This window comes from Passer montanus, unplaced genomic scaffold (assembly GCF_014805655.1).
Source record: "Passer montanus isolate IOZ18808 unplaced genomic scaffold, ASM1480565v1 scaffold33, whole genome shotgun sequence".
NCBI classification, from domain to species: domain Eukaryota; kingdom Metazoa; phylum Chordata; class Aves; order Passeriformes; family Passeridae; genus Passer; species Passer montanus.
In genome coordinates this window covers 4,038,133-4,061,745 of record NW_024368041.1, presented here as the reverse complement: position 1 = coordinate 4,061,745, position 23,613 = coordinate 4,038,133, and the positions used below count along the sequence as shown (strand labels likewise).

Genomic DNA, 23,613 nt, shown 5'->3' with positions numbered 1-23,613 from the left:
CAAACCAAAGTCATGTTTTTCAATATATTTCATCTTCATATTTCATCTAAACCCAGAGAATAGGACAAGAAGATAAAAACCTGAATTTCTCATTTTCTCTTGATTACTCCTTGGATAACAGAAACCCCTCATTATCTACTCCTATGCAGTTCTAAACACACCCACATATAAGGTCTTTTTTCCCTGTGCTTGTGGGTTAAATTCTCAATTTATACATGTCAGTTTGGTCCACAGACTTCAAGCTGATGTATTTGATCCTCAGTCTCCACCAATAATACTCCTCTCACAGAAATATTATAAGCCTCTGTACAAAATATGACATGTTCAAATAATTATAAAAGGAAGTCTACATTTAAAGAGTCTGAATATGGCCCATACTTTTCACATTACCTAAAGTAGACATATTTAAAAATAATGCTGCTTTTGAAGTTTAATTATTCTAGGATGTCTGCTTCAGTTGCAAAATGTGTATGGTTTAGGAGTTGTGGAAAATGGAAGTGTTACATATATTAACCACCCTTTCAGCAAATTTTAATAGTACAACAATGAGGTCAGATTTTTGGCTCATTAAATTTAAGACAGCTGCCTTAACAGTGTTTCTACAGCAAATGCCTTGTGAGATCTGCTCCCCACAGGTCTAAAATACCATCAGAAGCAAAAAAAAAACATTGCACCAACACTTTAAAATGACTAGAAACTCAGAGATGGAGCACTTACCCTCTTTTGCAGGTGGGATTGTAGGTGGTGGAGGTGGTGTTGAAGGTGTTGTTGGTGGTTGAGTAGGAAATGGCACTGGAGAATAAAAGAAGGAATATTCAAACATGCTTAAAAGCCCAGTATTTTTAATAAACAGCATTTTCTACTCATCTCCACATGAAAAAAATTCATTATCCCTAATCTAGTTATGCAATTGGAGATAAACGTAGGTGAGTGCACGCAAGAAATGTCACCTGAAAGAGAATATTACTAATGCAAAACAATTAATGGCTGCATATGCAGTATGAATGATACAAGAATACAACTGAACTACTAATGGAACTGCCTCTTTTTAAGATCCTCCAGGGTAGCAGACCATGTGCCAGCACTATTCTTGACCAAGAATTCATTTTCAAAAAGGTCTGTGTCCTTTTCTTTTCTCAATAAAAGTCCTCAGTAACAGAATGTAGGTCTTTATTCAACCTGGAAGGAAGAATATCTTAGTCCAAAATGCAAAGACAGAGAGGAAAAGCAAGCCAGTGCCTGCACTCAAAGCAGATCACAGTCTGTCCTGATGAAGACTTTTCTGAACTTGGCCAAAGACCTTGCTATGCTTCCAGACAGAAACACAGCTCTGACCCCAGCTCCAACAGGACTGTGGCTCTGCTGCCTGCAGCAACTTCTACTAAAGTTGCTTCACAGTTTCTGAAAGTCTCTCACTCTTCTCCTGAAAATTGATATTGGTATTTCAATCTTGCAGAGACCTAGGTGAATATCCAATTACTGATTGACAGCTTTTCTGAATGCAACAGCTTTATTTAGCACCTTTCAATACAGCCCAGCTGACCTCTCAGAGATAAAATGCACACACATTGACTTCCACAACTCTATGGGAGGAAAAGCTTCCACATTTGTTCAAGGGATTTTTCCCCCATTTTTATTCAATTCATTTAGCATAAGAAGTCACAGGTGACAGAACATCAGTCCTCCAAGTAAGACTGAACTTATTTGCTGTAACACCTCAGTTATATTTATAGGCAGTGTTAGATATGGCAACCTGAGAAAAGGAGCCTTTCCATTTGGGAAAGATCAGTGCAAACAGGATTCGTTACACGTCCACATCCCACTGTAGCTGATGGTGGTTTTCCCAGTGGCTTCAGCAACAGAAAGGGCGAGGACTCTGAAACCCTACAGAGAAGTAATGCCCAGGACCTCCATGGCCACAGCAACCCAGGACCAGACACCTTAAGAAGGGGTCACAGCTGCTGTAAGGTGACTTGAAAGGCTGCTCTCAGCACCAAAGAGATGCACCTCAGTGCATCTGAGTCTCACCCTGGAGACTGTTTCCCTTCAAGGTAGACAATAGTTTAGACAAATTATCACAAACCATCGTTCTCAGATGGACATACAGGCCAAGGTGTGCTTTCCTCATGGCTCCTAGCTCCCTGACCTGCAGAGCACACTAAACACAATTCCCCAAAAAGCACAAGATTTTTGGCTTTATGCCAACTGCTCAGAAAATGAGCCCTGGACTAGGAAGAATTGGAGTCATGCACCTGTTTTTCCTATACCATAGGAAACCATAAATGTGGGAGGAAAAATAGAAAATTAGAAACACTTTCTACCCTGAGAAAAAGGGAACAGTATTGTGGTGTATAGCAATATACTATGAGAAGACAGGTAATGCTGAGATTGGAAATGGACTCAAAGAAAGATAAAATATTCATTCTAGTAGTCTCATGTTTAATTTTGCAGTATTTTGAATTCATGACAACAGGACCTTGACTTCATAAACAGTTGTGAGATTATTTTTGGGTTTTTTTTGTCTTGTATAACTACTAATAATAATTAAAAAGTCCAGTTGGTTGGTTTGTTTCAAAATTCTTAAACAAATTGCGTTTTGAGGTCCCATTCAACTGTACATTATTCAAACACTAGTTAATCTTACTAAATAACAAGAGCTGCAGGAACAAAATTTTGTTTGTTCATTTTGCTGCATTTTTCCCCAAAATTCATAGATATTCAGAGTATCTCATAGTGGGACTTTGTATGAAGAAAACTAAACCATCATCCCTGTGTCTTTCTCATTAGAAGTCCAATAGAGCTGTTGAACATGACTTAACAATTACTTCACAGCAGTGGTGTAAGAATCCTGCACATCTGTGGAGGAGTCACAATGTACTTGCACTTGAAAAATCAATAGCTCAGCTAAAGGAAACTGTGTAGGAATAGGACATGTGTGGGCAAAGGGCAGAACACAAGAAGCAGCTGAGTATTATTGCTGCTGGCTGAACTCTGTCTCCTCTGTTTTACTCACACGTTGTCTCCACGATGCTCACAGCAGGACCCTCCAGCTCCTGAAGCTGTGTATGAACACTGATTTTATATTTGGTTCCAGGCACCAGCTCAAAGAAACAATGCCTAGGTGTCCCTCCACCAAGATTTACTTCTTGCTTTTTCCCATCTGGAATTACAAAAGAAACCATGAAATTATTTTTTTTTACTGTTTTATTGAATAATGTGATTTAGATCATAAGAAGAGTACATGACAGCACTTGAAGGGTAAGAGGTTGGCGTAAGTTAATAAACTACATGCTCCCTTACTTTTGAAAATTGACCCCTGTGCAGAGGTCTCTGTAACATTTCATTATTCACACTAAGTAGGGGCTGAGGAACGTGTCAAATATCTTTAGGAAAAAAAGATTCATTTTTCCCATGAGGGAAAATGAGGGCACTAAAAATCGCTAGCACTGAGGGCAATAAAAATTGCTAGCACTGTCATGAATGGGCTTTGGATCTAGCCCTAAATTATCAGAGTCTAACTGGGAATTGTTGCATTATGTAATTCTATGGCATCCTTTGTCTATGCCTCTGGTTCTCAGCATACGTAATGTGCCTGGTCACAACAAAAGAGACTGAACTAGATATCATATTCCAGCTTTCACTAGCAGCCACTTTGCAAGATCATTAAAGAATAGCATTTACTGATTCTGCTAAATTCTGAATTGGAAGATACACTGACAATAGAAAAAGGCAGGAATAGCATAAGGCATGTTTTAATAACAAGAAAAACCTTATCACCATTTAAAATCTGCATCAGGAAGAAGTGAAATACAAGCAACTGATCTCACATTTTACAGAGTGCACAAAAAATTACAAACAGTCACTCAATGCTCATCAAGTGTTACACAAGTCTAAAAATATTTGATCACTGCCTGAACCAGACATATGCCCAATTTGACAATCAAGTCCCTTCAGGATAAATATTAATAAGAAACATTTTTTCACACTCTGGGTTGTTCTGCTCACATTTAGGTGCTTTCAGCTCAGCTAAAACAATTCTGGCAGTTCTATATGAAGAAAGTACGATGTTGGCTAGTTCCCAGATGAGAGAGATGTCTGTGCAGTCTCATGTGAGCCAAGATCTCTGCTATCTGAATAGCTTGTCTGTATTTCAGGGCTTCAAACAAACCTTATCACCATCACTTGCCATTCCACAGAAAGGTCACGACTTTTTTGCCACATGATCAGTGTTACTGTCCATGACACCTTTAACACAGCCCATTAACTGCACTTCTCTCAAGTTATCCAAGGTTTTAATTTGCTGCCACTCAGAAGACTACAGATGTCTGCTTGGGATAAGAGAGTTGGTCTGCACAAAGAGTGACAAAATGTCTTCTGGCCACACCTGAGAATCAGTAAGGCTGGAGAGGCTGTAAATTACCTTCTATATGTGCTCTGCTAAAAGCATCAAGGCTCCTTGTGTGACTGCATAGAACTGTGTCATATTTATCCATATGAGTAACATTACTACTATAAGCTAAAAAGAAGCATCAATAGAACGAGAACAAACAAAAGTGGACATTGATCTGATTCCGTGGGCATGGTCTGGATTCATTCAGCTTTTCTACCTTTCGGCCCTCTTCTCCTGTCTATCCTAATCATACAGAGCTACTGCCTGTGGTATATTTACAAACTTTGATGTGTTCAGTTCATCCTTATCCATCTTCTGTTCCCCACAGCAGTAAAAAACTCAGGTAATCACCTTTCTTCTGCTGAGAGATCCAAGTCCCTGACATAAAATGCACAAGCCATCAACGTGTTTGACATAGGGATGCTACTCCACTCTGAAACTGGCAGTGTGTACACACCTCTCTTCTGTCCATCATTTCCAGTATTCCAGGAGCCAGCCTACAGGTCCACCTGCATGCAATTTCTATGCAATACAATTCTCTGGATTGGGCTGTGGCTGCATATCAAATTATTTGTAACTTACCCTCCAGTGACTCTATAACAAGCCTGTAAGCAGTAGCATGTCTGTGGAGCTGCCACTGAGCACACAGACTTGTCATGCGGACTTGGTAGGAATCCAAATTCGTCACACCCAAATGCACTGAAAATTAAACAAAAAAAACCAGGTTTATACCTGTAATAAGACATACAAGAAAAAAAGACAAAATTATTAGTGAAACAAGTGCCATTATTTTTTAACAAATAATGTCCATAGTTGCTTTAAAAAAATCAAGAAAATCTAAGAGAATAATTTTAAAAAGCAGTGAATCTTAAAAACAAAAGTTTAGAACTTAAGGCAATTTACTTTAAACTAAATAATGAACACTGCTAAAAAGTTCAGTTATTACAAATAAGTATAAAAGTATCATAATTAACAGCAGAATTTCTGTCAAAATCTAATTTTAAATTGACCTTTAGCTATATAAAAAGCAAATAATCTTATATATGGAGCTAGAAAAAATACACTAAATAGAGTTTTCATTCAGGAAATTTATATCTACTACTAGGAAAATATATTTTTGGATGATAAATGATATCTGCTTTATGATTCCTGTCTTGCTTACATCCAACAGAGCACTTAAAAACCTGGTATAATCTCATAGAAAGAGATATTTTCTTTTCAGGAAAACAAAGTAAAGTCTTCCACATGAAAATTTATTCAGGGAATTACAGAAAGCCATAGTTGTAAGGAAAACCAGATTGTAGATATCTGAGCAGCATGAAATCATTCTTACAGGTTTTGGCCACGCCTGTTAGGGCATCACTGAAGCCTGTTGAGTATGAAGCAAATACTTTAACACTGTACTCCGTTCCACTGAAGAGATTTAGAATGAGAATAGTATTAATATCATCCCCTACAAAGGTCTCCAGTGCAGGACCAGGAGCTGCAAAAAAATGAAATAAATGAGAAAATAATTTGCTCATCCACTAAATTAGAAAAAATTACTAGTGTTCATAAAGTTACTGGGTTTTGCCTTTTTTTTTTTAAACCATACACAAATACAAAGGCATTCTCCTCAATCCTTGCATGGAAAGAAGACACAACAAGCATACTTGGGAAATTCAGCAGTGGGATTCATTAAGGCAGGGCTAGACATTGGCATCTGTTAAAACCCTTTTGTTCTGCTTCAGGGACTTACTACTGCTCTAAAGAGGCAGCCAAATATCTCCCCAGTTTGATTGTGAGCCAGGACCAACAGGGGGGACAGCAGATGCCAGCCAGCACTACAGTCACTCAGGGCTTCTTATACAACAGCATCATTTAATACTGTGCAAAAATGATAATGAAAGTAGAAAAGAATGAAACTTTCCCAAATCAGAATCACAAACAGCTCCTTCACCACCTCCCCTAGTTGTTCTGGATACATTTCAGAAACCAGGCAGCAGTATTGTCTTTGGACATCATTTTAGTCCCTTAATGGTCACACATCTGTGATTTGCTGTCAATAGAGCTCCCTGTTTTTCTAAAGAAATCTGAAGGATTTTGGAAGTCTTGTCAAGCTGCAAGGTACAGGAGGGCAAAGGATGCAGCACACGCAAAATGAACAATGAATAAAATGTTAAGTGTCTGAGAAGAAATTAAAACCTTTTATTGTGAAGGGAGGGAAGTTGAAGAACAGGAGAATACAGAAGGGAGAAACAGGAAAAAGCAAACATAGTCTCTGAAACAGTCATGATAAAATCAAAAAGCACAGACTGAAAGAGCTGGGACTAATCAGCCTTAGGATGGGAAGTCTAAGAGGAAATCTACTGCTGCCAACACCTACCTTATGCAAGGTGGTAGAGAAGATACAGACAGAATGTCTTCGGAGGCAAACAGGAAAATGTAGGAGAAAAAAGACAAATTTTGCAACATGGGAGATTTTTATCATATATTAGCAAAGACACTGCCAGTGACAGTAGTCAAAAACTGGGAGAGATGCTTAGAGTAGTTTCAAAATCTCCATCCTTGGAGATATTATAAATTCAGCTGGCCAGGGTCCACTGAAACCTTTTCCAAGCTGGCCCTGTTTTGTTCAGGGAGGAAGACCAAATGATCTCCAGAGATCCTCTCCAACCTGCATCATTCTGTGACTATTAAACTTTCATATTCAAAAATATGAGGCACCAAAGTTAATAACACTTTCAAGGCTGTAGCTGCAACTGATAGATTTAAGAACAAAATTGAGAGAAAGATGATGTTCAGTCAGAAATAACCCCCAAAAAATCAGTTTAAAAGCTCACTGTTGACAGGTTTGTAGACAACTCTGTAACCCATTGTTGTTGAAGGTGGGGCATCCCAGCTGATACGTAATCTGTTGTACCACTCATCTGAGACACGTAAGTTCCTAGGAGCAGACAGGGGCACTGAAAAGAAACCAAACTGGGATTTTACAAGTTTATCTCATATGAGCTTATACAGCAAAACCAAGATATGCAAATAAAAAGAGTGTGATACCCATTACTCTCAGATTTACATGTAAAATTATCAGGATGAAACTCTTAATCAAATTCATCCTTTGTATTACTCACTGGATTAACCACAAACTTTGATCAACAAACAATTTTGTTGAATTTTTGAATTAGTTCCAAAATTTGTCCCTACATTTCTTTTTAAAAATTCTTACTTTTGTTTCCTAAAAATGTAAGGTAATTTAGAGATAATTATACATTGTATAGTTTCTTCCAATCCAAGTGCAGTAATGTATAAATCATGCTCTTTTGAACAATTAATTCTGTAGAATGGAATCAAAGGACTTATTTACAAGTGATTTAAGTCTCTGCATAAATAGCACTTCAATTAAGACAAATTATGTAAATTAGGAGAACACTTCAATAAAATTATACTATCATGACTACAAGTGCACAATGAAAGGACTTTTTACAATATACAGTAGAGAGGAAGTTTAAGCTACAGCTGAGTAATCTTTTGGTGCTTGGTCAGAACTCTGGAGATAACGCAATCACTTTTTATAAAAAGTTCAGCAGCATTTCTAATGACCCTTAGAAAGCAATGATCTCACACAAAAGAAAATCTAACAGTACAATGGTTGGTTTGATACCATCTCAGCAGGCTTTCTTTACTTTTTTTTCTGTATTAGTTGGCTTGCCCTTGGTGGGCTGGTTATCAAGGATTTACCAGTTCTATTACTGAACAAGTTTCTGCAAACTCAGAGTATTTGAATATAAAATAGAGCTTGTCTTTTAGAAGAAATCCATTGTTTATAAATCAATCAACTGGGATTAATTTAAAGTTCAAGTCATGTAAATCATGCAAAATAAGCCCACATTTATACTAAAATACATTCCTACAGCCAAAGAAAAAAGGCTACAAAGAGTAATGCACATCCTGGCCAAAGAGTAAAACATGAAGAGTAATTATTCATGCACATCCTGGCCAAAGACAGGCGGAAAGTTTGTACTCACAAGTTTTGCCAGGAGCTGAGACACTGACTCCCTCCCCATCAGAATAGACAGGGGTTACAGTAATTTTGTATTCTGTATCAGACAGCAGAGGGTGAAGCAGAAGAGTGTTTTGTCTGCCAGGCACCATCACCTGGAGGGTCAGAAAATGCAGAAACAATCAAGCTTAATGACTGTAGCCAAACCACTTTATCTTACATACTTTCTAACACCACATTGCACTAGCATTGCTATATAGCTTGCATTTTCATATATTATTGATGCTCTACAGTAAAATAAAATCACTACATTATCCACCCTTTTAACAGATCTACTGTTATACCAAAACAAAATAAAGGAAATGTTCCTATGAGATAACAGTTTTATATTAAACCTATGAGCCACTACAGGTCCATAACCCACTGGTGCTGTTTGGATCATAAATACTTAAACTATTTCACTCTGTAGACAAAATACATCCTCTTGATGTATTTACTCTGGACATATTTAGATTTTCTGAAGCTCAGCGATAAAGGCTGATTGTTTTGTTCTCTGGAGACAAAAAATTCTCCTTCCCTGGGAGGAAGGAAAATCAAGTTATGAGATCTGGAAGCATTGAACTGAGCAGACACGAATAAAAGATGTTTTTCTTGTCTGCATCTAGGCTGGAGACAAGCAAATGAAGGTTGCAATTTAGGAGAGAAAGTAGGATGGCAACACACAAATACCACAGGATCCCAAACTGCCATGAAACATGGAAGATCTGCCAGAAGAATCCAACCAGGCAACCTGGCAGTGGAGCAGCTGTAGAAATTCCTCTGGGCAGTTTTTGTTCTAGACTACATGTTTCAGCCTGCTGAACTAAGCACAGTGAAAGGTTTCCCTACAAGCAGCTAGTTCTAAAACTCTTCAATAGATTATTGTATTTTAGCCAGAGCCTCAAAAACCATTATCACAATAGTGGTGGCAGGAGTGCCAAGAAAAACCTTGCAATTTCTTAAGTTGCCAGTAAAATTCAATCTCAGAGAACCTCCAAAGCCTGTATGGGAGCCACTTCCACCACATGCTATGGGCACAGTAAAAAAGAGAAACTGTTGCTGTTTCCTGGGCAGAGATCTGTGCTCTGAAGTGATGCTGTTGGAAGCAAACCCCAGAGTCCAACGTCACATTTTGGACATTCCCTGGCCCATGTCCATTGTGTGAATCTGTCACCTGAGCCAGCAACTACACGGGTTTGGCAAGAAGTTGAGAGCATAAGCCCTTTAAACTCATGGGAGAAAAGCAGAAAGCAGATCTATAAAAGCTTTTTGTTGTTTCAAAGAAGACTGATGCATGTGATGATGGCAAAGGTTTGAAGCATATGCTCAAGAAAGGTCTCACCCGTTTAACACTCCAGGATACATTCAAACTACTTCTAGTTTTGGCAAGTGATACAAAGAAGGAAATTTATCTAGTGCACCCAGGTGTTGAGACTTGTCAAAGTGCTTCATTCTTTGATCAAAACTGAACTTCAGTCATTAATAAATGTTCTTGAAAGATTTTCACATTCCTCTTCCATACACATGCATTCAAAACACACAAAATAAGTTTCTGAAAAAATCCAACCCAGTGAATTTTTTGAGTTTTCAGAACAGTGGATGCAAGCATTGAGAACTCTCCTCTCCACATGTGCATAATCTTCCACAGATCAATATAGCTTTCAGCAGTGAGAAACATTGTTGGCTTTAAAGAAGAGAAAAAATTTGATCTCTCCAGTGTACAGCACACCCAAGAACACACATGCAATTTATAGCTTGACCTCTCTGCATTCTATTACATTTCCTAGTCCCTGATTTTCAGCCAATTGCATCAAGAATTATAAAGCTTATTAATAATTTTATGGAAAGGGAGGAGTAACTGAAACTTATATCACTGAAATCAGAGCCAAAAATCTTAAGTACTCAGCACAGAACTGTCACGCTATAGTACATGTAAGCCCAAATTCCACAAAACTTTTGGTTGGTTTCTGCCTAAAAATGTACTAAGCATATAAACACTCCTCTAAAATTGAACATCTGTGGTGTTTTATTGACATCTGTTGTGCACCTCTCAGGTGCTTGAAGTCACATGGTAAAATATTCTCCTTCAATTAAAATGTGCCTAATTCTAAGTATAATCTTACATAAAATCCTTTTTTCAGTGAAGTATTTATGCACGTGATTCATTTCAAAGACAAAATGTGGTTAATCTGTTTGCTGAATTGTGACCAAAGATAAGGCTTGAGAGTGTACTTAAAATTTAAAAAATTGTGAGAATAGAGCCAAGATACCTAACTAATCATGCAGTTTTATAATGTTATTTAATGAACTTTTAATTCTGCTATAATGTCATTTTGATAGCCACAATTTTAATACCTTTCCTACAGTTTTAATTTCATTTTCATATTGAATACTAAAGCAGAATGACATTTATACTATCCAACTGAACTAGAAAGGTGAAACAGTAAATCTGGGATCTGAATTTCAGAAAATCTGGGTTATTCTCAGAACAGTACAATTTGTGTCATTATACTGTGCAAGTCCTTCACTTTATTATATAGTATACTAACATTTAGTTGAGGTAAGATCATAGAGCATGTTTCCTAGTCCAAAAGGATGTCACTACACTGAAAATTAATTTTCCGTTCATAGTTGAAATAGGTGGTTAAAAAGTACATTTGCAGTAGGATCTCAGAAAAGATGAACAAATGAATAAAACTGAAATGGAAAAAGACAGATTCATATTTTCCTAGAAAAAAAAATATTCTGCACCTTTTAATATTTTTATTGAAATACCCTGATATAGGGCTACAAATGTCAGCTGCTAAATATCAAAAAGAATAACCCACATTTTTTAACTGCCCTATGAAAAGAAGTGACACAGAGGAAGAATTATAAGGAATATTTTTTGCATTCTAAGCTAAGGAAATAACCTTGAAACACAACTTAACCTTTTAAATTTACTTACTTGGAGCCATCCCAAAATTTTATAACAGATTTTGTGGAACACTGATGATACCGCACTACAATACTACATTTTCCCCAAATTAAAAATTATTTTCTAAAAAGGCATTTTGCCTAGCTGAATTCTGAAGGTATCTCAAAAATTGTGCAATGTTAAAATAATGGAGCTCAGGTTTCTTTTTTTGTTGGGGAGGGTGAGTTTTGGTTTGTTTGCTATATGGTCAAAAGAGTACATGCAGTGCTCTTCATTCTCTCAAATATTTTCCAAATCTTAACCTGAAATTTTTCAGTATAGGATAAGTTTAATCTTGATCAACACATGGCATTGGAAAAAAAACCAAATATTCTCAGGAACTTAGATTAAAAAGTGCTGTCCTTATTGTGACATGTTTGGGTTAATGAGAAATATGAAAACTCTGCATTTGAACTTTAATTTCATTGCTTTAGCATAACAGAGAAGAGAAGAGAAGAGAAGAGAAGAGAAATTGCTGAAGGAAAAGAAAAATTGCTTAAGACAAATAAGTGTCAGTAAAGAGAAGAGAAGAGAAGAGAAGAGAAGAGAAGAGAGAAGTAAAATTGCTGAAAGAAAACAAAAATTGCTCTAAGACTGTACAAACATTTAAGTGTCATTAAAACACAATCTCAGGATAGAAAAATGTCTAGGAGTAAAAACAAAATTAAAAATATAAAATTCAACTTGGATGAATTAAAAAAATACAGGAAAAAAAAAAAAGACAGCCAGCTCCTTTTTTAACTGTGAGCTCATTAAACTTTTGTGTGACTGAGCCTTGATCTGACACTCGACTGCTGCTGCCTGCAGTGCAGCATGTGCTGCACAATTAGAACTTTGAGGTTCAAGCCCACAGTAATATCAAACACAGGTCCTCTATTAATGGCAACAAAACTGTCATATAAGAAGATATCACTTCTTAGCAATTATTAAAGAAGCTTGTGAAGCCAACAGCAAAACTCATACAGACCATTCTTACTGCTTCCTCAGCACGGTCCCCTTCTGCAGTGAGGTAGGTCACTCTGAACTGCTGAACGCTGTAGTCAGAAATGTCCCATGTCACCCTCAGGCTTGAGGTTGTTTCATCATCTATAACAAGGTTTCTGACTCCTGTTCGAAAAACTAAATCCAGAAATATTTAATTATTATTTTTTCAATTATATTTTTACATTTAATACCATTTTTATATTGTGGTGATTATCACCAAGTAGCTGCAAGCTCTCCTGAAGTCACGTGGCTCTGAAGATCCACAGTGGGGCAATACCTTATAGCTCAGTCATATATGGGCTTAATAACATAGAAACAGTAGGCAATTACTAAAATAATAGCTATCCTATACTTCTATTAACATATAATATCCCATCTGCTTTGTTTATCTTACTCAGTTCACAGATCTTTAAAATAATCCAAGCTAGAATGCTGCAGAAGAGAAATAACCCAGAAATGTTGTTCCCTAAAATCAGTTGTCTAATTACAGGGAAAAGAAAGAGAACACCCAAAACTAAACAAAATTCTGAAGAGTTCCCAAGCTCATATTTATAAAGGGAAAGAGAAATTCCAGGTGAATTTTCCAAACCAGTCTCTGTACTCAGAATCCCCACTCTGAGTAGGGGGTTCACTCCTTGTCCAAACACGGCCTGGGCAGGAGGTTGGCCATGCAGAAGGGGGTGCAGAGCAGCACAGTGACCTGCCTTCCCTTCAGGAGCATCCTCAGGAGTATCCCAGCTCTCTCCACAGCCCTGGGGGTGCCTGTGGGCAGGCTCAGAGCTTTGCACTCAGCATTTGAACTGCTGGCATTTGCTGTGCTCACCTGCTGTGCTGGGCTCAGGGCTCGGGGCGCTGGTGGTGGTCACCCTAGAAATGTTGTTCCCTAAAATCAGTTGTCTAATTACAGGGAAAAGAAAGAGAACACCCAAAACTAAACAAAATTCTGAAGAGTTCCCAAGCTCATATTTATAAAGGGAAAGAGAAATTCCAGGTGAATTTTCCAAACCAGTCTCTGTACTCAGAATCCCCACTCTGAGTAGGGGGTTCACTCCTTGTCCAAACACGGCCTGGGCAGGAGGTTGGCCATGCAGAAGGGGGTGCAGAGCAGCACAGTGACCTGCCTTCCCTTCAGGAGCATCCTCAGGAGTATCCCAGCTCTCTCCACAGCCCTGGGGGTGCCTGTGGGCAGGCTCAGAGCTTTGCACTCAGCATTTGAACTGCTGGCATTTGCTGTGCTCACCTGCTGTGCTGGGCTCAGGGCTCGGGGCGCTGGTGGTGGTAGGGGGCTGGGCACTGTGGTAGCACTTGCAGCTGAAAAACAGGATTCTGTCACTAGCAGCTCAACAAAACATGGAAGTCACAGCATTCTTCTTGTATGTCTGACTGTGACAATGAAACTGTGTGCTCACACCTACAAGTACCCCACACACTTCAGACATTTCAGAGACTACAAGAGAATTATTCATTTAATTTACTTTAGGCACATATATTTGCAGAATTAGCATTTAGATCTGGAGATAAGACATAACCATAAACTGTATAATCAAATAAGAATGCATATATTTTTACAAATTTCTGGCTGAACTATGCACAATAGACTTCCACTCTGACGATTTGTTAAGGTTGTCAAATTAATTAAACTGAAAGTTTTTTAAGGGTGTTTTACTTCTGTCCAAGTAAAAAACAGAAAGTACACTCAGCAACACTGGGAAGTATCAGCATCATTTAGATGGGTGTAGGCTTCTTGTTTTAACAGAAGATTTAGAATTAAGCCTACAGTTAAATTACTAAAAACAAATAAATTTTAGAATTTACACCTAAGAAATAAAGTAGTTTACTTATCCAAGTAATTATCAATAAAAAGAGAATAGAGCAATCTTCCTGAAATACAGGCCACTGCTTTGATAATAAAATATAAAATAAGCTGGACATGATTATCAAGTTTTATCTTTGTTATTTCATGTCAATACCACAGGAGGCTGTGTAAGCTTTTTGGACCATTATTTCAGCCAAGAGTGAATTCACCTCTAGTGACTATAAATTACATAAATAAGAAAAGAGTATACTGAAAATGCCAAACATCTTAAATGAAATTCCTGTAAATTATTTACTTTAAAACATTTAACACACATCCCTTCCAAAATCTGATGTACCTTCTCACAAGGAACCCTGTTCAAAGACTAAGTATTAAAATGTAGGATGGAAGAATATCTACCCACATCCAAAGGTTATTAATACCACAGCTCAGAAAAAGAGCCAAACCACTATTTTGATTCAATGCCACCTTTCACATAATATTAAATAGGAAAAGCAAAAACTAGTCAGCAAAGCCCTGATGCTAAACCACTACATTCTGCAATATTAAAGCTACCCAAGACGAGAAATATGTTCTATATATAAGATATATGCCTCAAATTTAAATAGCTTAAATATTTTTTTTAATTGCAATCAAGAGTTTGTCTTACATGTAGCTCCAAGAATGGCAACAACTTCGCTTTCACTTTCGTCATCAAAAACTGCCAGCAGAGAAACTTCATATTCTGTGTCAGGCAACAGACCCTCTATAACATGACTGTCTGCATCTCCATTTATGACCACCTAAGTTACACAGCAAGATTGAAGAGTATCAGTTCAGCATCTGATTATTTTATATGAATTGACTGAAATGAAAGAATGAAAATAGATTTTCCTTTAAAATAAATGAGATCTACACTCAGATCTGCCCAAAAATTTACTACTACCACAGAGTACATCTGGAAAAAACACTTAAGAATATTTAAAATGTATAGTATTATGCTTTCACCAACAGCTATTTAATTGCTAAATCTGACCATATGCTTTTTTTTTAATCACTACAATTCAAAACATTTATCAATAAAAACAACATTGCAGGATGGATTAACTTCAATTCATATTTCTTCTATTCAACCATTGTTATGACAAATGCATTCAGTATGTGCCCTGCCTTAAAAAAGGCTGTTTCAATAGCAGAACTGTAATCTCAGTTATGGTTCCACACTTCTGAATGGAACTTGAAAGAACATTGTGCTTCAGATTTGAGGGTTAGGAGAGATGTGATGATGATTAGTTTGCTATATGGTGTGAAGTTTTAAATAGTAATTTTCCTCGTTTCTAGCTATGACAGCAGCAAAGATTGACATGCAGTGTAAACTGTAAGCAGGTTTCAATTCAGATTTTTGTGTGTTTCATTTATTTTATTGGAAGGGATCACCAGAAGGGGAGGAGCTGGAACAAAAGGGACTACACAACAGAAGGTACAGGAGCCTGAGCAGTAATTCTGGTGAAATGGGCTGGCCAGTTTTGGGAACAGTTTTCAGGTTACACAAACAGACAGTACAACAAAACAACCTTTCTCTGGGTTAACACTGACAAGTTTTTAAAGGTGGTTACAGTTTACTCAACATCAAACTTAGACTCATAATGGAAATCAAACAATAGACATGTCCTGTGTAAAATCTGCCACTGAGGTTTGCAGAAACAGTGAATCACACTTCCCTATTTAACTACCACAGGACATTTCCTGAGTTGGTCCTGGGGAAAAAGAACCCATAACACAATTGCAGACCTTCTGAACTCAAATACAAAAAGAAAAACAGAAAAAAATTGATTGGGGCCATGTCTTCTACAACTACCAAGTAATGAATCAGGCATCCCATGCTGCACACTTTTGGCACAGATATCCTTGGAAAAATTTCAGGAATAAACTTTGAGTGAATCTAGCTGTATACTAAGTAGGTGCATGTAATGCCTTTCTTTTCAACTCCCCAGTGCCTCTGGTTGTGTATCAAATAATTATAAAATATTTATACATAATTACTCTCTCACAAGTAACTTTGGCATACTTTCTGAAGCATCACTTCCTCCATCCTCCCCTCTTAGCTAGAAAAAACAACACAAAGTGCTGAACTTTCAAGTGGGCAGGACAAACAGCAGCAACAAGCACACAAGTACAACATTCTCTACTTTAAGCTAGAAATAAAAGGTCCCCCTTAAATTTATTCTGGCTTTTTAGTGCTAACACCTGACTGCAGGCTCCTCGCCCTTCAGCAGGGTGGGATGAGAGCTGTGTGATTAACCACTGTCCCCTGACCCCTCTCAGCTCACTGGCAAGTTGGGTCTTGGGAGAAAGAAGGAGGGAGTGCATGTCCTTTGTCTGCATGACTGATCACTTAGCGGGGAAAGAAGCTTAAAGAGGCAGCAGCCTGGAGGAATTGTGCTATCCTGGGCCTGACCCCATTAGAGAGGTCATGCAAGGAGAAGGAGAAAGCACCTCAGGCATCTTTAATGTTTCAGCATTCTAAAATATTGGAGCCTCCAGCAGTTCTCTGTGAATACAGTGAACAAGTAGAACCTTAGCAGTTCAAATATTTCTTAATAATTCATTCTCACACTGAAAGAATACAGATACCTCAAATCTCACTTAAAAATGTGACTTGAGGGTTTTCACTGGCAGCTACTCACTGGAACTGAAATAGAAACAAATGAGTTCATCTACTGCAGAAGAAACTGCTAGTGGATGACCTATGTCCACTCACTCATCTGCCAACTCCTTCTTTTCCCTGCTCACTCCTCTAATTTCTCTCTTTCTTGCATGACTACCTCTCACTAGGCGAAAGAGAGGAAAAGAATTAGACTAAGCTAAATTTACAGAAAAAATGACACATAACCTAAGCTATAATGACTGCCTTCTGCCCTAATGGATGACAAAATAATACAGGGAACCGAGGGCCAGGTGGGAAATGTCATTTTTCCCCCTGACTTCTGTACCCAGATAAACAGTTTGCAGATGTGGCCTCCCCACACACTGCTGATGCCAAGAGAGAAAGATGCTTGAGAGTCACTAAAGACTGAGAATTACAAAAGAAGACAAATAATGAGTTAATAAATAAAGAAAAAGAGGAAATAAGACAGACTATGAAAATTTGGGAAAGCAGAGAAAGTGTCTGTCTTTCTACTTGAAAAAAAAATTAAAAAGGAGAAGCTAAAGAAATGAAAATAATTTAAAAATTTAGACTGATGGAAAGGGTACTATGGAAAAAGTGTACAAGGGCTTAATGCAAAAGATGAGAGGGGAAAAAGAGAAAACATAAAGAGGAATAGATGAACAATCTAATAAATTAACTATGTGTACACTTTTCCCTTTGTAATGTCACTTAATAAGGCTTCAGAGGCAATTTTACTGTGGCCAGCACATTAGACAAACTTGGAGCTTTATGTGAGGATATCACTACTCTGACTCAGCTACCATCACCATCTTCACATCAAAGAGAAGAACATGAACCACTAAAAACTGAAGCAGACCCAAATAACAATGCTAGTTCTAAGGCTGCTGACAAATTACAGATTAGATTTTGACTATTCACAAAATATCTCTTTTTTCCCTATTTCCTCTTCAGAAAAAATCTGGAATATTGGTTTGATTTTTGTTTAGAGAGCTTTGCAGTGGGGTAGATTTTTCTGTAAGTCAATTGGCCATATTTAATTAGCAAACGTTGCTGCAGAGTTGTCCACAGAATGGAATTCTCCCTTCATTTCACCCCTTGGGATGTCAGGGCAGCTTACCTCCTCAGACTCCCCTCCATCCAAAGGAATCCATGCCAATCTGTAAAAAGCAATATCTGATGAGGTGGGCTTCCAGCTGACCCTGAAGCTATCTGTTGATACTTCATCAATTTCCAAATGCTGGGGAGCTGGAACTCTTTCTGGAAAATATTACACACAAGAAAAGTGAGAGTGAATTATGCCTTGACACTTCCATAGATGGCAACATCAGGCACACACCATTTTACTTGCAGTTTCTTAAAAGAGTATAATATGGGAAGCAGACACCAAAGGCACTACAGAATTCTTTGCCCACTTATTGGTTCTTAGAGAAGTAGTTCTGTAGTTCAAGGAAGGGAATAGACTCTTTATTCTCAAGAGTCAATAGACTCTTTATTTATGACTCAAGGACAGGCCTCCTTGCCCTCTCTCCATTAAAGGAACTGCATGCAGCCCTAAGTCCATCTCCTTTGCTCAGAGCTCTGTGCACAAGGCGTTTTTCTTGTACTCAAAGCCAAGTCCCAGTCTCTGCCCTTTCCAGACTCTGTGTACATTTCCATTTACACTTTGCAAGTGTCAACATCTTGCTCCATATATGCAAGTTCTCCCTTCCTCTTCCACCCCATCTTTCTCTTTCCTCTCTTTCCTCCTTTCTCTTCCCATTGTTGTTGGAAAGCATTGATATGTGTCATCAGCCATTTGTTTAATGCAGAACTACAGTTACAGAAACTGTAACTGTGTTAAACAAACTGCAGGAACTTTGAATCTCTTATATTTTCTCCTTTTGATGTAGTTCCCCCGTATGTATATAAGATTTTACCCCCTAGTGCCTGGACAGTTCAGTGGTTAAATGTATGATTCAAAACTCATCACACTTCATCTGGAGATACAAATGCCATCACACCGAATAATGCTTCAGAAAGCTGTGGAGATGTTTTCATGATGTCAAGAGATTACTCATGTGAGTAAAGAGGCATCTGGCCCCATAGTAAGGGAGCAAAGAAGCCAAGAGCAGCAATGAAAATAACAGAAAGCATTCCATATATTTGAATTCACAGCCAGAGACCTTTGCTGTAACTAATCTTACTTTCCAGTAACATAAGAAAGTATAAAATTTCTTCTTGGAAAGCCCTCAGAAGTTCAGCAATACTCACTTGTGGTAAAGCTGCCAGTAAGTGGTTCAGATTGTCCCTCATCGTACTGGGAGAAAAGAGCAACAGTGTACTCTGTAAGGGGTGCCAAACTTTTCAGAGTATGGGTTGAAACACGACCAACTTCCACCTAGAGAAAGCATAATTTTCAGTAGATATTGACTATACAATATCAGTGGGTGACATTCTTCTGGGTAATAATGATACAGAAGGAGTATGTCGTGCAATTAGTAGAGAAATTCAGTGAAACTATGAACAAGTATAAACTCAGTTCCATCAAAGCTGACAAAACCAGTTATAACAGAAAAATTACAAAAATTGAGAATTTTGCATTTATGGCAAACCATGAAAAAGGAGAATTCAGCCTTGGTAAGCCCAGCTGTTCAGCTAATATCAGAACTGCATGTTCAGGAACCCAGAAGGGGAAGGAGCTTTTTGGGCTACTAAATCTAACCTCTTATCATGGCCAATCACTGCATAAAACCCTTATCTTTAACGTTTGTCAAGAGACAGATGAGAGTTTTGTCTGGTCTCTCTCCAGGCTGCAGTTAAGTGACTTTGCCAGGGACATAAAACTCAAAGCTGTATAAACAGTTTATCAGTGCAGCTATTCAGTGCCACGTTAGCTCAGCACCACAGGGAAAATGCTACCAGTGCAGAGCAAACAAGAACATGCCACCTGTTCTTTGAACAAAGGAAAAGTGAACTGAACATTCACTCACATTACGAAGTATACTACGATGAGCCTGACATGTTCAAATATCACTGTGCCCAGGACACTCAGGCATACTATCTATATTAAGGGTAATCAATAGGAAAAGGCCAAGTTGTTTCTCATTTAAATTTTAAGGGATCTAGCAGAAAGAAAAGAAACAAAACATTGCATAGGTATGCTCCTTTCTAAAGCTGAGAGCCATTTCTTCAGGTTCAATACAAATACTCCACTTTATACATATAAAAGGCCAGATATGTCCCACAAGAAACATAACTACAGATAACTACCATTGAAGACTTCTTTTTCTTGAGGGCCAAGTTATTTGTGACAACTTATTTCCTAAAGGACCTGGACTGTTTTAATAATCAAACACACTTATTGCATTTTTAATGTGTATTTTTTTTTAAATGTATTAATATTTCAGTATGAATCATTCTATCCCATTATGCATTCTATCACAGAATTCATGCTGTTATTATAAAGCACCCTTGGTAACAAGGCAGAAATAAATACTGCAAATTATTAAGTATAAGAGTCTAAGTTAGAACATCTTGGTATTGCCTTAGCACTCTGTTCAAGCCAAATCCTGTTTCTAGAGATTCTCAACATATAATTAAAGCAATAAATATTGAGAAAATGTGGCAAAGCCTTCAGATGGTCTTTTTGAATGAGCTTGAGCCCATGATATGTGATACATCAAAAGTCTTATTGTCTGAAGTGAATAATGAGTAAATATTTCCATACTATACATTTAGTCAAGACCCTGCTCCTAGCAAACCACTGTCCCCTGGTCTCCCTCAGTTTAGGTGCTCCTGACTGCTCAGAGCACTCTCCCCAGCATACGTACATCCAACTTCAAGCAAACTCTTATTTACACCAAGTTTCAGAATTCTCTTGAAATCTTTTTTTAGAGCTTGCATGGTAGATTTGTTTAGTAAACATTATCCCTAATAATTACAGAAGTTTGGGAAGGTTTGAGACTGGTTAAGGGAAAAGTGTTGCTAAAATTTACCTCATTGGTTTCTGTTCCGTCTGTTTTGACATACATGATGCGATAGCCATTTATGTTTTTGGAAGCAGGATCCCAGGATAGCTTGGCACTATTGTGTCCAACATCAGAAAATTTCAAGTTTGCTGGTGGACTTAGAGGCACTTGAAAAGAAAGAAGTAAAACCATGAAAGTGATCCCAGGTTTTAGCTGGAGCACTCTCCCCAGCATACGTACATCCAACTTCAAGTAAAATCTTATTGACACCAAGTTTCAGAATTCTCTTGAAATCTTTTTTTAGAGCTTGCATGGTCGCTTTTTTTTATAAACATTATCCCTAATAATTACAGAAGTTTGGGAAGGTTTGAGACTGGTTAAGGGAAAAGTGTTGCTAAAATTTACCTCATTGGTTTCTGTTCCGTCTGTTTTGACATACATGATGCGATAGCCATTTATGTTTTTGGAAGCAGGATCCCAGGATAGCTTGGCACTATTGTGTCCAACATCAGAAAATTTCAAGTTTGCTGGTGGACTTAGAGGCACTTGAAAAGAAAATAAGTAAAACCATAAAAGTCATCCCAGGTTTTAGCTATGAAATTTTTCATGTCTTAATAATAAATAGTATGTTTTCCATTCAAAAATTTATATCACCAGTATTTCTATTCAAAGGCCTACATTAATGAAGCTACAAAAGTACTTAAAGGCTGGTAAAAGGACTTAGCTCTTTACTGAAACAGAACCTCCAGATTTGCTAAATGTATCTCAACTGATACTGATAAAGAAATAAGTTATGATGTTCACTGCAGATATCACAGCAAGATTTAGCCTACAGAACACTTGCAATAGATTTGGGGTTGTATTTGTGAATTAATTTAATCCAGCTAGATCTTTACCCTATACACATTCAATTGTTATGTGTATTCCAGCAAAAATACTTAATGACAGCAGAATTTGGGCAAAAACTTTTCTGAATCCTAAAAGATCTTGATATAAGGGTAAGTCTGTCCAAAAAGCATAACCAGCTGAGATCTCCACAGATGCTACTTTTTACCTCTGCCCACTCTTTCTGTTAGGAAACCTTAGCTGTTTCTCAACAACAATCCCAGTTAAAGCCTTACTTTTATTCTATATATTCCTTGACTGTCACGAGCTGAAGGAAAATGAGGTCATGCAAGAGACAGTCTCAGATTACACCCACTTCTCTGTCACACCACAGAAAGCAATTTGTGCTGTCTGTTACTCTCAGCAGTAAGTTCTGTATTAGTCCAACATCTGCTACTTTCCTCTGAATTATAAAACCTTTCTCCATCCATCCTGCCTTCACACACACACTCCTCACCAGTCCACGTGGACAGATAAATATCAGCACTTCAGAAGCTGCTTCCCTCACACAATAGCACCTGGGAAAAAGCAAAGATTTTGAAGGCCTCATATTTTCTGTGAGATCTCTAGCCAGGCCATTTATCAATCCAGTTTAGGAACAACCAGCTTAGGAACAGTGAAGTCAGCTTGGCTCTGAGAAAAGAGAAGACAGGAACGGAGATCTCTAGCCAGGCCATTTATCAATCCAGAATCTGCAACCAGCTTAGGAACAGTGAAGTCAACTTGGCTCTGAGAAAAGAGAGGACGGGAATACACTGGAACTGTAGCAGATGGGTTTGCCACACATTCTGGCATTCAACATATTCCTCTGAGTCTGGTGAAGGGAGTATCACGTGCTGGCTTTCCTTTCTACTTTCTGTCAGTCATGAAATGCACTCCATTCCACCATCCAGGTCATACAAGAGAACACGTCAGTCTCAGCTCCTTCCTCTTGGAGCCACCTCCTGACAGCATTGCTCTCCACCACAGTCCTGGTGCCAGACTTACGTGATATTTACAGCCAGTCTTGGATGAATCCTGGCCACAAAATGAAACTACACCCTAGAATGAGCTTGCTGAGCATGTCTCTGTTTGGCATAGGGAAGGTTTTGCTACAGTAACCAAGATGATACAATGAATAGAATATTATTTACTAAACACAGATTATTAGATAATACACCTAATACTACAGCATATTTGGCAGATGACTCTTCAGGCAGATATGTGCTCCTGAAACAAAATACCAGATAGCCTATTCCTTAATTGTAAGCCAGAAATAATCACACTGAAAGAAAAAAGAGGGGAAAAAAAAAAGAAAAAAGAAGCTTAAATCAGATTCTGGACAGGTAAGGCATTACTGTTAAACACCAAAAATGTGGGACAGGCATGATCACCAGGAGCTTTCTCCCTCCCAGATTGCCCCACTACCTGATTCATCTAAGCCTGCTAGCAGAGGGGCTTATTTGAATAGCTGCATGACAGAATCCATCTTCTTTCAGTCCTATAGACCAGAGATGGCTGCATTGTGTCATCCTAAAAAGAAATGAAGGTTGCAGAGAAGTGAGTTGGTTTGTTTTTTTTTTTACTGGTCTAGTAGCAGCAGTAGTGATGATGGGCTGACTAACACATGTTGCAATGTTCTGTGATCAGACAGTGGTCATGAAAGCTCAGCTTGTACCAATGTATCTGGAATTTGTATGTGATCTTCCATCCAATGTGTTAGCCAGGTTTAGAGCTCTGTATTCTCCAAGATTCTCCATATGGTATGAAGTGAATAGAAGCTGCCATAGTCCAAAACTACATAAACTACTGTTTAGGAGAAATGAAAATCTGATACTGGGTAGATATTGGCCAAAGGCCAGGGTGGGAGATACAGGCAGGGGGGCTGTGCAAGATGAGGAGTGAGGCATAAAGAGACAGAGAAAGGTAGGGAGGGATAAGGAGCCAAAGATTTGATTCTCTTTGTTGGGAATCTTCTACACTCATTT

General features: G+C 38.0%; 1 protein-coding gene across 1 annotated transcript in view; it reads right to left on the bottom strand.

Annotated features, from left to right (window-relative positions):
- The window catches only part of COL14A1 (collagen type XIV alpha 1 chain), a 116,149-nt gene that overhangs the window by 45,502 nt on the left and 47,034 nt on the right, over positions 1–23,613 (bottom strand). The window contains exons 14-26 of the mRNA XM_039715386.1: positions 21,167–21,306; positions 19,065–19,191; positions 17,932–18,071; positions 14,814–14,946; positions 13,634–13,659; positions 13,172–13,217; positions 12,332–12,483; positions 8,395–8,524; positions 7,213–7,335; positions 5,724–5,873; positions 4,973–5,089; positions 3,014–3,160; positions 718–792 (exon numbers count right to left, since the gene is read on the bottom strand). Coding sequence (XP_039571320.1) covers positions 718–792; positions 3,014–3,160; positions 4,973–5,089; positions 5,724–5,873; positions 7,213–7,335; positions 8,395–8,524; positions 12,332–12,483; positions 13,172–13,217; positions 13,634–13,659; positions 14,814–14,946; positions 17,932–18,071; positions 19,065–19,191; positions 21,167–21,306 — 1,506 coding nt within the window. The remainder of the gene's footprint in view (positions 1–717; positions 793–3,013; positions 3,161–4,972; positions 5,090–5,723; positions 5,874–7,212; positions 7,336–8,394; positions 8,525–12,331; positions 12,484–13,171; positions 13,218–13,633; positions 13,660–14,813; positions 14,947–17,931; positions 18,072–19,064; positions 19,192–21,166; positions 21,307–23,613) is intronic.